General features: G+C 35.3%; 1 protein-coding gene across 7 annotated transcripts in view; it reads right to left on the bottom strand.

The window, feature by feature from the left end:
* The window catches only part of LOC110664024 (DNA-directed RNA polymerase 3B, chloroplastic), an 86,752-nt gene extending 84,850 nt beyond the window's left edge, over window positions 1-1,902 (bottom strand). For all 7 annotated transcript variants that reach the window (XR_002496624.2, XR_009145618.1, XR_009145617.1 and 4 more), the window contains exon 1: window positions 942-1,902. Coding sequence is in view for 3 of the 7 variants with exons in the window: in XM_021823549.2 (XP_021679241.2) it covers window positions 942-1,775 (834 nt within the window). In the remaining 4 variants the exon portion in view is untranslated. The remainder of the gene's footprint in view (window positions 1-941) is intronic.
* Between the last annotated feature and the right edge of the window lie 15,152 nt (window positions 1,903-17,054).

The following is a 17,054-nucleotide window of genomic DNA, read 5'->3' on the forward strand; positions in this document are numbered from 1 at the left end:
TCTCAGAAGGTGTAACCACCATGGTTTTAAAAACAGCCGTTACACAACAGTCACTATTTAGAAGAAAAATGGCGTACCATTACTGTTAAGGCCTTTAATTAACAGAATTTTAAAAAATGGGGTTTCGCAGGCATTACAACAGGTAACAGTCACTGCTGAAAAATTATAATTGTGTACTTTAGTATTAATTATATTTTTAATATCTATTCGTTTAATAAACTTTGCAACTTTTTCAAAAAAATTATTTTGCTACAGGACATTGCCATTACTATTATGGCCATTACATGCTTGTTTTCGTTGCCGCAACCACAATTTTAAAAGATGGTAACCACCATTTATAGCCATCAAAACAACCCAAGCAGGAATACAATAGCATATATACATGTGTGAAAGCACACCCATAATATTTCTAAATTAAATAAACTAACATCATTACAAAATAGAGTGTAGGATTCCAACAATGTAAGGCCTCACTTGGCATTGAGTTTTGAGGTCAAAAAAACACTTAAAAAAAAAAAAGATGCAATCTAAAAAAATTATTTTATTATTTTAGTGTTTTATGTCTAAAACATATCAAATTTAATTTTTAACCAATTTTTAATACTCTGTAACCAATATACTTTAAAAAGTGTTTTTCTCAAATGCAGCTCTACCAGCAATACCAAATAGACCCTAAATATTTAATAGTCATATCTAACCTTGAAATTACCTAGATTAAGTTCAGAAAAGAATTTCAGTGATAGCTTCCTCAGTATGTGTATTGCTTCCTTACAACTAACTACAATCCATGCATATTAACCACTCAAGCCTAGTTAATCACACATCCTTTAGCATAACCTCAATAATCAAGCAGAAAAATTAGGTTATGTGCAATCCCTACAATTACCATGAACCTCCACTCAACAAAATTAGAACCAAGAATCAGCATCTTTAACACTCACCTCCTGCTCTACAGCCATACCAATTTGCACCGCAGCCTGGACAACTGGCACACACCCATCTTCATGGCCAACCATCACTAGCCCCATCAACTTGTGCATAACGATCACTGCCATCTTATCTGCTGGCAACAACTCAATATGGGGAGCAAAGGCCGCCTTCTGCTTCTTCGACCTCTGCAGATTCTGCTCCTTCTTTATGGCCTCTTTCAAGGGCTCAAACCACCCCAAAAACAATCCCTTAACATACGGCAAATTTGGTGCCAACTTCCTCTCGCACATTTCCTTCACTAAACACCTATATTCTTCCGCCATTCTCTCCCACGCCTCAGTCTCTTGTCTAATTTGCCTCCTCCTAAGCAAATTATACTTTCTCTTTTCAATATCCTTGAACTCTACCTTCAATTCTCGATTAGCTATCTTGTACAGTCCCTTAAAAAAAAGAGCTGAAATCCACGGAGGATCATGGATAAGAACTCTTTCTGACAATTCCTGACGTATAATCTGGCGATTGTGGCCAGTGGGTAAGTCCAATTTGATCAGATTTTCAAGATTTTGGTGGTTTCTCATGGAATTATCAATGTCTTCGATGATATGTTCCTCAGTAGCATCTTGCAAAGGGTGGAAAGGGAGTAGATTACGAGGGAATTTGGTGATAAGAGGGAAAGAAGAGGAAGAGAGTAAAGGAGTAGAGAGACAGTGATTGGCTGGTACAGAGAGAAAATGGAGGTTTTTGTAGGATTTATGAATTCTGGTGATTTTCGGAGGTTTTGGTGGCCAAGTTGGGGACTGAAATTGAGCTCTGTAGTTCATAGGTAGAGAGACGTTGGAAGCCATTTTTTGGTGGCGGATGGAGATAAGTCTGAGCAGACCAGAGATTCAAGATGGAGAAGAAAGAGGAGAAGGCCAGCAGAGAAAACCTCTCTTAAACCCCAAGTAGGTGAGTACTATCCTAGTGGTCATTTTGAAGTTCCTCGTTTTGTCACTTCTCTCACTATAAGATAAGATTTTTCTTAGGAAAATTACTATTTAGTACAACTGTTTTAATAAAATTTATTATTTTATTTTTCTACTTTTAAAAATATATTAATAAATTTCTATATTTTTATTTAATTTACTTGATATTTTAAAATTAATTTAAATTTTATTTTTAAGATTTAATTATTCAGTCTTGTAATAATAATTTCTCTCTTATTTACATATATTAACTAATAAAGAATTTAATTTAAATTATATGAAGAACGTAATACCTTAAAATTTTAAGAAATAAGTAATTCAATAATTTAATTGTTTTAATGTTATTTCATAATTTAAATATATTTTCATAATATTATTTTAATACTTCAATTTTAAGGTTAGGATAGGTTATTGATTTTTAAATATATTTGAATTTAAAAATTTAGTGTAATGTTACTTTAAAATTATTTTTAAGCATAAATCATTAAAGTATTAATGTTATATTATTTTATTTTAAAATATTTCATATAAATAATTATTAATATTATAATTAGTGATATTGATAATTAAAGAATAATTTTTAATTATATCTTATTGTTATTTTATGTTGATTATGTGTGATATTTTAAAATATTATTTTATGAGTTAAATATTATTATTTAAAAGTATGTTATTTGTCTATGAAAGTATGTTATTTGTCTATGTTAATAAACTTAAAAAATGGTATTATTTTTTTTTATTTTAAAGGCAAAAAAAAATTTAAGTTTCTAACAATTACTTTTAGAATCATTAGAATCAAATAAACTCTTATCAATTTAATTAATCAATTTAAGTTCCTGATAATAACTATTATAGTCAAATAAGACCTTGTCAAATTTTATTAATCCATTTAAGCCTTATAATTACTCTTATAGTCAAATAAGTTCTTGTTAATTTATCCATTTAAGCGTTTATGAATCGAAAATTCGCTTTTACACACTCCACCTGATGTTGTGTGTGCTCCGTTAAACGTAAACTCAACATGCCCAATGTAACAACTTGATTTTCTTAATAAATATTTTTAATTAAGCTATTAATTTATTAATATTTTATTCATTGTGTTAAATTAATATTTTCATAAAGCTATTTTTTAAATGAATATTATTCTACATGTATTATTAATACTATTATTATTTTATTTGTTATTATTATTATTATTATTAAAGAAAAAGGTACAAAAAGGTACATGAATTGATGATGATAAGAAAGAAACTTTGTACAATGTGTACTTGAGAGCGTGCAGGGAAAGGATTAGAAAAAAAAATGAATTTGAAATGTATAACAAACCCCTCCCCCCTCCTTTTCTTTCTTTATCTCTCTCATTAACTCTTCCTCTTGTCAGTTTTTGCTCCGGTTGACCACCATCACTGGTGGTGAGCCACCCAGACTAGACCCACGATGACCGATAACCTTTCAGTAGCCATGAACGGCAGCTAACGATGCAACAACGACAAGAAAATGGAGGAGAGAGAGAGAGAGGGGGGGGGGATGCACACGCAACAACCAACTTCATGCGCTTGCTCTAGCACCATCCAGTGTCGAATGGACACAGTCCACCGCAGTTAAACTCAGAGCAATGAAACCTTTAAGATGGGACCTGTAACACCCCTATATTAAGCAGTCTATGCATTCTACTGTTCTGGTGATCGGTGTCTGTCCAGACAGTTAGGATGTCTAGACATATGTTTGTATCACCTGGAAAATTCCTGAACAAAAATTAATAGTAATTACCAGAAGGTAAAATACAAATAAGAAAAATAAAGCATAAAAGGTTAAATGAGCCGGGATCACAGCGATGAGTGACGTACCGGGCAGTGTCTGCGAGCTCAGTCAAAACCCTAAATTTGTAGGGGACATTGTGACACTGCAAGCTTAGGGATTATTGCGAAGCTAAGGGTATTATAAAAACCACAGAAAAGAACCAAGAACCAGTTTAAATAATTGAATCAGGGTTTTCAATGTAATACCTCTATTTGCATAGCCTGGTAAATTACACTGTTTCGGAGACTAATGTCGATCTGGATAATTAAGAGGATTAGAACTATGTTTAAGATACCTAGAGAAGCCTTGAACTCAAATAATTAGTAATTGTCAAATAGTTAAGTATAAATAAGAAAAACATAATATAAAAAGTTAAGTGAGCCGAGAGTCACAGCGATGGGTGACCTTCTCGGGAAGGACTGCGAGGTCGGAAATTAAATTAAAGAACCAAAGAAAAATAAATAAAAAAGGAAAAAAGAAAAAAAAGTTAAAAAAGTGAAAAAGTTTATTGCATCATGCATGAAAGTTGAAAAAGTGAAAAAGTTTATTACATGATGCATGACATCATGCATGATGCAATAAATTTTTTCACTTTTTCAACTTTTTTTCTTTTTTCCTTTTTCATTTATTTTTCTTTAGTTTTTTAATTTAATTCCCGATTCCAAAATTTTATTTTCTCCGATTTTATTTAACAGTTAGGTCAGGAGTCAGCTCTAGGGGTCAATTGACCAAATTGCCCCTCACCGGTTCGATCTGGTTTGCAAATAATTTAATATTTCTTCCGGATCCCTGACCTAATTATTTGACCTGCTTAACTATTCTTTTTCGTGATTTTCTCTTTTCCACTATGTTCGCAATAGTCCTAAGGACCGCGGCGTCATATTTTATGATTCGAAATTTGAGTTTAAATCGACCTCGCAGTCCTTCCCGATAAGGTCACCCATCGCTGTGACTCTCGGCTCACTTAACTTTTTATGTTCTGTTTTTCTTATTTATACTTAACTATTTGACAATTATTAATTATTTGTGTTCAAGACTTCTCTAGGTGTCTTAAACATAATTCTAATCCTCTTAATTGTTCGGACCGGCACCGATCTCCGGAACAGTGTAATTTACCAGGCTATGCAAATAGGGGTGTTACACTAAAAATAATTAAATACTATTGGAGAAACGGATCAAACCGGTAAGGGATAATTTAGTCAATTCACCCTTAGAGGTGACTTTTAACATAATTGTTTAATAAAATATATGAAATTAAAATAATGAAAGATTGATTAAAATATGAAGAGTTGTGTAAAAGAAAGGAAAAAGGAAATAAGAAAATTTGAAAATTATGACATCGTCATAAGGTGTGCATGATGCAATAATTTCTAATTTTTAAAATTTGACATTATGGGATAATTGTAACATAAAAGACAATAAAAAAAAAAGTAAGAAAATCATTTCTTCCTTGTCTTCTTCAAGTGCCGTCCCTTCCTCCTCTCTTTTCTCTCTCTTCTCTCATCCAAGTCCTCCATTAAAGCTCACTTGAGAGCTTCCCTAACCCTAAATTCCACCATAATTTTTATAGTTTCTTTGATTAAATCCTATGTTTGAGTTTTGGTGAGAAGCTTGGAATAAGAAAGAAGAGAAAAGGAAGAAGATTTGGAAGAGTTGGGATCCACAAATTAAGGTTAGTAATAATCTTCTTAATTTCCATCTAAATTCATGCTTAGGCAATTGAACTAAGTAAAAAAATTGTTGAAAAATGAAACAAGATGACATGTTAAAGGACTACATGAATTTTGGCCAGCCTAGGGTTGATGGGAATTGAAGTGTTTGATGAAGTTATAACTTGATTTAGAGCTTGTGTAATGTTGAATATATGATGTGAACATTGAATTGTATGAATTGAAACAATTGCATGATTAGGGTTTATTGATACACTTGAATTGTATAGATGTTTTTAAGCACATTTGTATACTATTTCATAGTATTTAGGCAAGTATTTTCATGCATAGTAGTTGATTTCATTAGTTTTTGTAATTTCTATTGTCAAGCCCTTAAATTTCATATTTTCTGCATCATTTCAGGTGTTTGGGTGAAGCCCCAGAGCATGGATGTGCAAAGGAAAGCTTGGAGAAGTCAAGAGACAGAGAATTGCTGCTGATACAAAGTACACGGGTCATGTAAACCAAGCCATAGACCCGTGTAACTCTCTGCCAGAAGAAAGCGAAGAGAATCAATGGAGAAACACAAGTACACGGGTTGTGTAATTAGACCCGTGTAATATACAGGGACTCGTGTAAGTCTCTGTCGAGCACAAGCTTGAAGAACCTTATGAGAACAATAGTACACGGCCCATGTAACCAGGCCCGTATAGTTGGCACAGACTCGTGTAACTCTTTGTGCCAATGCAAGATTCCGCAATTCTCCTCTAGCAAGTTACACGGCCCTACATGCCGGGATCCGTGTAGTGACACACGGGCCATATACTATGTAGCAGCCAATTTTATAACTCGAATTCCCCTCCTGTTTTCTTATTCAAATGAGACTCCTAAAGCATTTTGGACTCAAAAATGACCTAACCCTAGAGCAACCACTATAAATAGAAGAGAAAACATGAGACTAAGAGAGACAGACTGATGGGGAGACTGACGGACTGACAGAGGAGGTTGGCTGGCTAGTGGGCAGGCAGGTTCGCTCTCTCTTTTATCTTTTGACAGCAATTTGGAGGAGTTTTGAAGCAGAGAAATCCAGCCGTCTCGAGGAGAGAAACATCAGTGCCAAAAGAAGTTTTCCAGCTAAAGCTCCACAAGATCAAAGCCGCAAACTCTCTTCGGTTCCTTCGTTTCATCTCCCTAGATAGATTTTTATTGCTTTATTTCTTCTACATGAATTTCTTTTTACTGTTTTTATCTTTTAACATGATGTTTGCTGAATTCACCATGAGTGAGTAGTTTTCTTATTCTGAATTTAGGAGAGTAACGCTTGTAATTATTATTATGGATGAACACTAAGTTTAATTTATTGGATTTGAGATTCGTTTTTTGATTTAATTTCTTGTGATCTTAATATATGCTATGTGCTGGTACCCACTTAGCATGATTGTAGATGTTAATTGAAGGACTGAAAGGTGAAGATTAACATTAGAAAATCAAGATCTTAAACCTAGGAATTCTGACCCAGACATAGGTTGATACCTTTGTGGAACTTCAAAATTGGTTAAAAATCTTAAAGGATTTTAATTAATTTAATCACCACGAAAGTAGGGTTTGAGTTAATTAGAATACACCCTAGGTGCCTTGAGAGAGGATTTAGGATAACTTAGGACTGATTTCCATCAAGGAAAACGATTCCTCAATTCAGTAAATAAACGAGATAACATCCCTAGTAAAATTCAAGTGTGAAATCTTAATTCTAGAATTGTTTCAAATAAATCACTTTATTTTAAGATTACCATTCTAGTATTTAAAGTTAACAAATTTCATTCCCTAAGTATTTGATAGCCTAGACAGTCAAAATTACTGTGTAGATTGGTACTTGCTAATCAAAATCCTCGTGGGAATGATACTTTACTCATCACTTTATTACTTGTTAGCGATCCGTGCACTTGTGGGGTTGTAAAACCAGGCAAACAAGTTTTTGGCGCCATTGCCGGGAAATTTTAGTTTTAGTAATATCAAGCGATAGGCAATTTAGCTGATTTAGGCAATTATATTTATTATCTAATTTTATTTTACTGGTTGTATCTCTCTTCTTTTCTCTCAGGTACCCGATATGGTATATGACCAGAACAAGGCCAGAAGAAGAAATTTTGGACTGTGATCCGGAGATAGACAGAACTCTGAGAACCATTAGGAGGGAAAGGAAACATCAAGAGCACGGTCAAGGAGATCCTGAAATTCCAACCATGGCAGATAATAATGACACACCAAGACTCTTGAGAGATTATGAAGCTCCATCTGTCCAAGGATTTCAGCCCAATGTCACTAGACCCACAGTGGAAGCCAACAACTTTGAATTAAAACCAGCATGGCTCCAAATGATTCAACAAACCCAGTTTGCAGGTTCACCAACAGAAGACCCACACTATTACCTCCAGTGCTTTCTTGCCCTATGTGACACATTCAAGATGAATGGAGTGTCTGATCAAGCAATAAGACTCAGAGCATTCCCATTCTCCTTTCGGGACAGAGAAAGGAAGTGGTTACTTTCTCAACCGGCTGGAACGTTCACCACTTGGGAAAACCTTTCTCAAGCTTTTCTAGCAAGGTATTTTCCACCTGCAAAGACTGCAAAATTGAGGCTTGAGCTCAACACCTTCAGACAAACAGAAGGAAAATCACTCTATGACGCATGGGAAAGATATAAAGACCTGTAGAGGGAATGTCCACACCATGGCATAGAAGATTGGCTATTAGTGCAAAATTTCTACAATGGGTTATTACCCTCTACAAAGAGCATAGTTGATTCAACTGTAGAAGGTGATCTAATGGAGAAAATAGTGCCACAAGCACTTGAACTTCTAGAAAGGGTAGCATACCATAATTATGAGTGGTCAAACGAAAGAGGAAATGCAAGAAAAACTGCAGGGGTCCTGGAAGTAGACGCCCTAAGCATGATAAATGCTCTATTTGATCAGCTCACAAAGAGACTCGAAAGAATGCAAGCCAACGCAATTGGTACAAACAATCAATATGAGGACAGCTATGGGGGAGGATACATGAGTTCAGAATATAGCAATTTCAATGAACCCTCCACAGAACAGATGAACTATGTGACTAATGGAGGAAACTTCAACTAGAGGTAGCCCAACAATCCATATTCAAATACTTACAACCTTGGATGGAGGAACCACCCAAATTTCTCATGGTCCAATCAGTAGAACTAGCCAATAAATAAGCAACAAGGGTACAAACTACCAGCACCCCCTGGATTTCAGAATAGAGGTCAAAACTTTGCACAGCCATCACTACCTCTCCAACCTCAACAACCTGAACCGAAAATGACTATGGAAACTATGATGAAAGGATTCCTAGCAGCTCAATAATAACAAAATATATTGATTAAATAGCTGACTTCCAGAGTGGACCAACTCTCTACTCATAACAAGATGCTAGAGAATCATATCGCTCAGCAAGCAAGTTCTTCAAGTAAGGCTGCTGGCAAACTGCCTAGCAAACGAGAAATGAACCCAAGGGAGCATTGTAAGGCAATTACATTAAGGAGTGGGAGAACTCTAGCACAACCAGAGGTAGAACCGACAGAGAAAATCATAGAAAATTCTGAAGGCCAAGCAGAGAAAAAGGAGGAAGAAGTTAAGAAAGATCAAGAAGAAGAAGCAAGGAAGACAAAGAAATTACCAGAGCCATACCAACCTCCCCTACCTTTTCCTCAGAGATTTCAGAAAGCCAAATTGGACAAGCAGTTTGGGAAGTTTTAGGAAGTTTTACAGAAACTTTACATAAACATTCCCTTCACTGAAGTACTTTCTCAGATGCCATCCTATGCAAAATTTTTTAAGGAAATTCTGTCAAAGAGGAAAAAGCTAGAAGACTATGGAACAGTAGTTCAATAGAGGAATGCAGTGCCATTCTGCAAAACAAACTACCTCCAAAGTTGAAAGATCCAGGAAGCTTCTCCATACCTTGCCTCATTGGTAACAAGAAAATAGACAAGGCCCTCTGCGATCTTGGGGCAAGCGTCAGTTTAATACCTCTATCAATATGGGTTCTCCCTGAAAGTAAGGCTTCATCCTCTGCCCATTGACCTTGAATGCGCCTGTGGTTTCGCTCCATACCTCTACTGCTCCATGTGCGAAGACTTGGGTGACCTTGAAAGGTCCGGAGCATCTTGAATTCAATTTCCCTAGAAAGAGTTTCAATCTAGAGTTGAATAAGAAGACAAGATATCCTTCTTTTATCTCTTTCCTTGCTATGCGCCTGTCATGCCATCTTTTGGTTTTATCCTTAAAGATATATTTAAAGAGTTTAAATATGAATTTAATTATGAGAAATTAATTAATAGAGATTAATTAATTAATTTATATTTGATTTAAATTGATTAGAAGAGGAGAAATAATTATTTTGGATTGAGAACTCAAAATTACAATACAAGGATAATTTAATCATTTCACAGGGTGACATGTGGCACCATGAGATGGTGACACATGGCATCATGGTTTGTCATTTCTCTTCCTATCATGCAAGATGATCAAAGTCAAGATTAAGTCTAGCTTTGACATTTGGCTTAATGTGATTAGGTCAATTAAAATTAAGAAGCAATCAGGTGATGACATGTGGCAAGGGTTTTGAGTGATGACCTAATTATAAAAAGTGATGTTATGAGAAAATAAAACAATCAGCTACTCTTCTTATTTTTTCTCATTGGTGCCACCACCTCTATGCTCTTCTCCTCGCTTTATATTCTCTCATCAATTCAAAGAGAATGATCAAAGTTTCATTGAATTAAAATCACCAGAAGCTATTCAAGGCTTGAGAAGCTATTCAAGGGGCTGCCATTAGTGATCTTGGTGTGGACAAACTAAAGGGAGAACATTGAGGCTTCTAGGTGCTTCACAAAAGTACCAATCACATCTACAGTGCATCAAAAGGTTAGTGCACATATTCTTATATCAATCTAGGGTTCTAATGAATTAATTTGTTAATTCTAAAATCTTTAATGGCAAATATAGATCCTAATACATATTAAAAGTGCTTTAATATGCAATTGAACATTGAAATCAATTAGGTACATAATGAATCTTGCATGATGCATGAGACCCTAGAAGAAAATTTTTGAATTCAATGTTCTAATCTAATAATTTTCATGCTTTCGCTCCTTCAATTGGTATTAGAGCTACTATATTTGCCATTTAGATTGTTTAATATATGATTTAATTGTGTGATTTGATCATAAGATGATTGATTCATTACTGGTTGTTGTCCCAAAATAGTCCAAGAGGGGAGGTGAATTGGACTTTAATAATTTTTCGGCCCTTGCTTGTAGCCTAATGAAAAATTGTGGCTTTGTTCAACTAGATGCTTTTCTATACAAAATGATAGTGATATGTGTTTCAACAATAAGTTCCTAAGTTGTAATTTAAGCCTCAATAAATGTATATGGCAATATCTAACAAAACATGCATCACACAACATACAACTGATTTCTCATGTCACTCAATATATTCTCAAGTTTGTCAATTCAATCTATTTGACTAACATTTAATATCATGTATAATAAGAAAAATTTAAATTGCACAAGAGTAAGGAGTTCAAGGTTAGAGAGATCAAATATAATGATTTTTATAGTGGTTCGGCTTAACTAGTTTACATCCACTCTCTCAAAGAACCCTCTTTGAGTCTTGTCTCCACTATTTGCTCTTTTGAAGGCAAGAGACCAAAAGCCCTTTACAACTTTTCAACACCAAGCTTTCACCAAGGTAGCTTGAGACCTTTACAAGTGCTATCACAAGCACTTTCTCTCTCAAGCTTCAATAGGTGCTTGTACAACCTCTCTTAAATGCAATTCAATATTGTAACACTCACTCTTACTCAATACAAATCAAACTATAAAGAAGAGATGAGTTGATTTGCCAATGGAAGCTCAAAATCTTTAAAGCTCTTGAATGAAAGCAATAAATGAAAAATCAATGTTGGAGTTCAAATGTAAGCTTTCATCAAGTGTAAATGAAGTAGAGAATGTGTATTTATAGTCCCAAATCATTTTAGACCGTTTGAAACCCTTTTAAAATGTTATACACACTGCCCAAGACAAAATAGCCGTTATTTTGTCCTTTTGTGCGAAGTTGAGCAGCTCTGATAAATTAGCAAACTAATGAAATTTTAGAAGCAGTCAGTAAACTGGTTAGTAAACTAACGTTTTTAGCAAACTCATTAGCAAACTAAAAAATTTAGCAAACAAGTTAGCAAACTAAGTCAACAGCTGCATGTCTCAACTTGCAATGTAAAATGATTTAGACCTTAAAAAATATTTCAATAATAGTGTCCAAGGTCATGATGAGAAAAAGTAATCAGAAAATAAAATTTCATTTTTGAGCTCCATAGGACTAAATTCTCATCCATTCTTTTCACAAAAGACCTAAGACTCACTCCTTAATACTATGCCTTTCATACCTTTTCTTTGAGTCTTGGCTTCCAAGGTCTTGTCCTTTTCTCAATTTGAATTTGTCTTGAAATGCCTTTGAGTATCCTCTCTCCTTAGATGCAACTTCAAGAATTCTTTAGTAATAAGACAAAGAATCTACACATCACTTTAAAGTTGGGTTAGATAGATTCTCTTTGAGTTTTGTTATCATCAAAATCAATGCTCATTTTGAGCTACACGGGGTCAACAATCTCCCCCTTTTTGATGATGACAAAACTCAACTGAATCAACAATAAAAAATAAAAGTGTGTGAAAGTTTATGTGAGTATGTAAATCCAAGTATAGTATACCGAAAATGCTCCCCCTAAATATATGCACATAATTTCCAAGAATTCTATTATAAGCTCCCCCTGAATTTATGCTATAAAGCATATTCACAATTCACAAGTATAAATACCAGTATAAACACATTTCCATCAACACAAGTATTAACACATATTCACATATCATCATACTTCACAAGTATATCAACACATTTCCATATTTCCATGTTCATCCACACAAGTATGAACACATATTCACATGAACACATATTCACATATCCATATCCATTCTCCCCCTTTTTGTCATCAATCAAAAAGGAAACAGGAGAAAATAATCCAAAAAAAAATCATGTTAGCTCAAAGTAAATGCAGTAAGGTAGACAGTAGCAAACTAAAAACCAATAGTAGCAAACAGACTAGTAAACTAAATATGCAGATAGTAAACTAAAAATCCAGATGAGATGCTATTTAAGTCTTTTACTCCTGCGAGTGGATTTTGAAGGCACCATTTTATTCCTAGGGAGTTTAATAACAGGGGGCTGAGGTGCTTGGTCAGCCACTTGATCATCTTTCTTGGGCTCATCTTCTTCAGAATGTGGTTCAAGAGCAGCAGCGAGGGTCTGGTATGGATTTGACATGGTGGACTTGTACATTTTCTTACCTTTCTTTGCTGCAAGGGCAACAGCTGCAGATAGCTGAGTTTGAGCACTAGTTGGTGATCTTTTTAAGAAGTTTCCTGGTGCTGCGTAGGAACAGCAGCAGTCTCAACTGGTGGTGCAGGTGGAGGTTCAACAGGCAGCTCCCTTTCAGGTTCTACAACCTTTTTAATTTCATGCTCAGTAGGGACATCAGTTGTGAGGCCAATTTCAGGTTCAATGGCCTGTTCAGTAGCATGCTCAACAGGTGCTTCTACTGCAGGTTCAAGCTCAGGTTCAGCAACTTGATCACTTTCATGTGCCATAGCATCATGAGACTCACCAACCTTATTGCTTTCACCCTTATCAGCAGAGACTTGGGTACCAGCCTCAACTTTAGTTGGAACACCAGTGTCCTTGGCCTGCTGAAGATCCATAATCAGCCTTTTTAACTCCTCATTTTGAGTAAGCAGGTGACTCACTTTATAGTCAACCATATCTACAAATTTTCTGAGAATGTCAAGGGACTGATTTGTTGAACTAAAATGTTCATTAACAGTTGCTTTTATCCCTTGAATTTCACTCAAAAATTTACTAGCAGATTCTGAATCAACCTTAGCAGAGGAGGAACCACCCTTTTCAAATCTTTTCTTTCTCCCATCAATGTCTGAATGTATTTCCCTAAGCACTATTAAATCAGTTCTAGAGCTTTCCTTAGAAACATTTACATGTAGCTCTTTAAACACAGCAATCAACAGATGTGCATAAGGCAGTTTTCCAATCCCATAAGCTTTGCACATGTTCTTGAAGATTAAAAATGTGACACCCCTTACCCGTGTACAGTATACCCGAGTAAGTAATGCCACCTGGTGTACCGGCACACTCTAATATTGCTCAATTAATTTAGACAATGCTTTTGCATATAATTTATGAAATACAATTTATTTAAACCATTCATCAAAAGTATCATTCATTTAAGGTTCCGAAAATTTTAAAGAAAATCCGGCGGAGTACCGGCTAAAAATGGAGAAAACCGTTCTTCGGAACCTGTTAAAAACACTTCCAATAGACAAATTCATTCATTCTCAACTTCAATATCATCACAAAACTCAATATCAAGGTTTCAACAATTTTTCAGTTTCAGGTTTCAACAACCTTTTCATTTCTCAACATCCATTTCTCATATACAAGCAATAAATACATGCTCAAATCTTGCATTCATAGTCATAACTTTCATTATTTACATAAACATCAAAATATATTACATGAGTTCAAATACATATGAGAAAATACAAATCGCTACAAAATATCAAAATGACAAAATGACACCTAGTGCCCTACCGATGCAATCGCAGTAGTGAGGTGACATGACATCGAGCAGAATCGGATGGACTCACCTACCTGTGGTCTACTGGGCTCACGATCGGGATCTCCAGTACCTACGCGTGGCAAAGCAACGCGCTAAGCAATAATGCTTAGTGGTGCAATAATATAATAGAAGAAAATAGCAAGAAAATAAATGTGTATGCAAAGTGTATGCTTTCTTTGTTTGATTTTGGTATATTCATTAATTCATTAACTTTGTTCACTTTTATTCATTTGGAATCCCCAAGTAACCTACACTCGACGACTGATGGATAACGGGTAAACTGGCACTGGGTACCTAGTACCTCGGGCCGTCACACCATCGGTCACATATGCATCTCCGGTGTGCAATGAGCTAACAAGTCAGTAAATAATATCGTGCACAAGGCCAAGTCTCAATGCAAAGTCGAATGGCTAAAAGCCATGAAATCAGAATGGCATTTTTGCCATGTGCGATCGCTAACGGAACCCTATTGGCATGCCAAACTATCCAAACCAATCTTGTTAGGTATACTAGGGCATTTGAAACTCTTAAATTCGTCAATTTGTGAATTTCAACTTTTTGGTGTTACTATTCATCATTGGTCAACAAAAATGTTGACTTTTAGAATAAAAATGTGTACATCAACTTTGGCACTCCCAACATACCACATTTGGTGTTTAAAACTTGTTGGCATTAAGTGTTTTTGCCATTCCAAAGTGTAACTCAACACAAACAGATTTTTCAGTTTTGGTGAGTCAACTTCACTGTTCCATTGGACACTGTTACTGTTGGAATTTGAGGAAATGTAAAACATGAAAGTTGTTCCTTATTTTGTCTAGTTGAATTTCCTTTTTTGAATCACTCCATTTGGAGTTTTGTAGCTCCAGATATGGCTCAAAAACCCAGGCTGTCCGGATATGCAGTCTGCAGAATTTTACCATATCTACAGTGCATGAACAGTGACTTGAGTCACTTGGTTGAATGGGTTCTGGCCATAATTTGGGGTAGGTTCCTTCATGAAAGTTGTTTTTCTATGTCTTAACTTGTTGCTGTAAAAATTTCAGACCAATTGACCAAATATACAGTGACTTATGGCCAAATGAACAGTTACTGTTCATTTGGTCAAATTCTGCAGAGGCAGTTTCGTGGTTCCGTTTTGTGGCTGAGTTTTGACCCTTTTTCTTTGGTCTTTTGGGCATGGTTTCTTCAGCAAAAATGTGCCATTATAAGCCTAGTTTCATGTCCAATTGTCCAAACATCAATTGGACAAGCACAGCCCAAGTTATGGCAGTGCAAAGGGACTGAAATTTCACCCCTATGCTGTCCATAGGGCAGATTTCACCTCACTTTGCCATAGCATTTTTCAGTCCCATTTATGGTCAACATATCTAAAATGGTCACTAATTGACCATTAAAATATGCCCTAACAATTTCCTAAACCAAGTTTACATTTTGCTCACAAAACCCTAATTCAAGTTCATGTTTTACACAACTTACCTTTGTTAACTTTTAATCCATTATTCTTGTGTTTATCAACTTCTAATATAATTCTAGATCACTTCAAGCTCATAAAAACACTCCCTCCTATTCCATAGCTAGGGCAGCCAAAATTCAAGAGCTCATACACTTAGGTTTTTGTTCATTTAAATCACAATTCTCACTAAGTTTCAAGTCCTAAACCATGAAAATAATGAGTTTTTAAGTTATAGTTGCACTAACCTTGTGTGGCAGATTTTCCCAAGCCTCTAAACCTCAATTTCCTTCCTCTTGTTGGCTGCCAAGAGTTTGTTTAAGATGTGGGATTAATTTTTAATGAAGGGACTTATGGGTTTTAGTGAGTGGATGAAGAGAAAATCAAGTTCAAAGCTTGATAAAAATGGTGGAGGGAGAGGGAAGAGGAAACGGCTGAAATGGGGAAGGCATGGCTGCTCACATTTTTGGTCTTCTTTTGGTCTTTATTTAGTCTTATTTATCTCTTTTATTTGTTGGTTAAATGGGTGCTTAAGTGTGATTGGTTGGAAATTACAAATGACATCACATTGATGTCATAAATTGCATTTTATTGTATTTTTCTTTTCTTTCCTCCACTACTCATTTTCAATTTAATTTCTAGCAATGTTTCTTCATATTTTATGTTATATTAATTATTTACTCAACTGGACAAGTCGGCCAAAAATCACTTCGGAAGGCGAAATGACCAAAATGCCCTCCGTTTGGCTTAACGGGTCAAAATTATGCATCTGGAATTGAAAAATTTTTCTAGGTATTTTCTTGGCATTCTAATGCCATAGGAACCTCAATAACCCTTCTCTGGAGTCTCAAAAATTATTTTATAATTTTTCCCGAATCTAGGGCTCCTCGTTGCGAGAACCGCAACTTCCCTCCGGTTACCCATCGCTTGGGCACCGGCTCGTTTTACTTGATTGTATTTTATTTCTAAAATTTTTACTAAATTTTTCTTATTAATATTTGAGTTAATTAGGGTTCCTGACTTTAGTTTAATTATTTTTCCGGACGTTCTAGCTATCCGGACCGACACCGGTCACCGGAACAGTAGGATGTACGGAGTGGTTACCGGGAGGGTGTTACAAAATAAGCCAAATTCATCCTAACTTTGTGCACAATGTGCCACATAATACACATGTCCAAGTGACTCAAATAACCATAGCTACCAGATTTAGGATAGAAAATGTAGTTCACCATACTGTGAATGATTTTGATATGTTGTAGTGCTTTTGTGCTAGTGGACTTTTCATTTTTGGCAGTGTTAACAGGGAACACCTCGTTTTCAAACTCAACCAAATTGAATCCTGCCACCCTAGCAACATCCTTATGTGTGGAAATTTTATTTCCATCATTGGGCAATTTCAAAGCCGTGGCTATCAGTTCAACAGAAACATCATACATACTGTTATTCAAAATTACTTCAAATCTATCCTCATCATCAACAGTTCTCATGGTTCTA

The sequence above is a fragment of the Hevea brasiliensis genome, chromosome 17 (assembly GCF_030052815.1).
Source record: "Hevea brasiliensis isolate MT/VB/25A 57/8 chromosome 17, ASM3005281v1, whole genome shotgun sequence".
Lineage (NCBI taxonomy): Eukaryota > Viridiplantae > Streptophyta > Magnoliopsida > Malpighiales > Euphorbiaceae > Hevea > Hevea brasiliensis.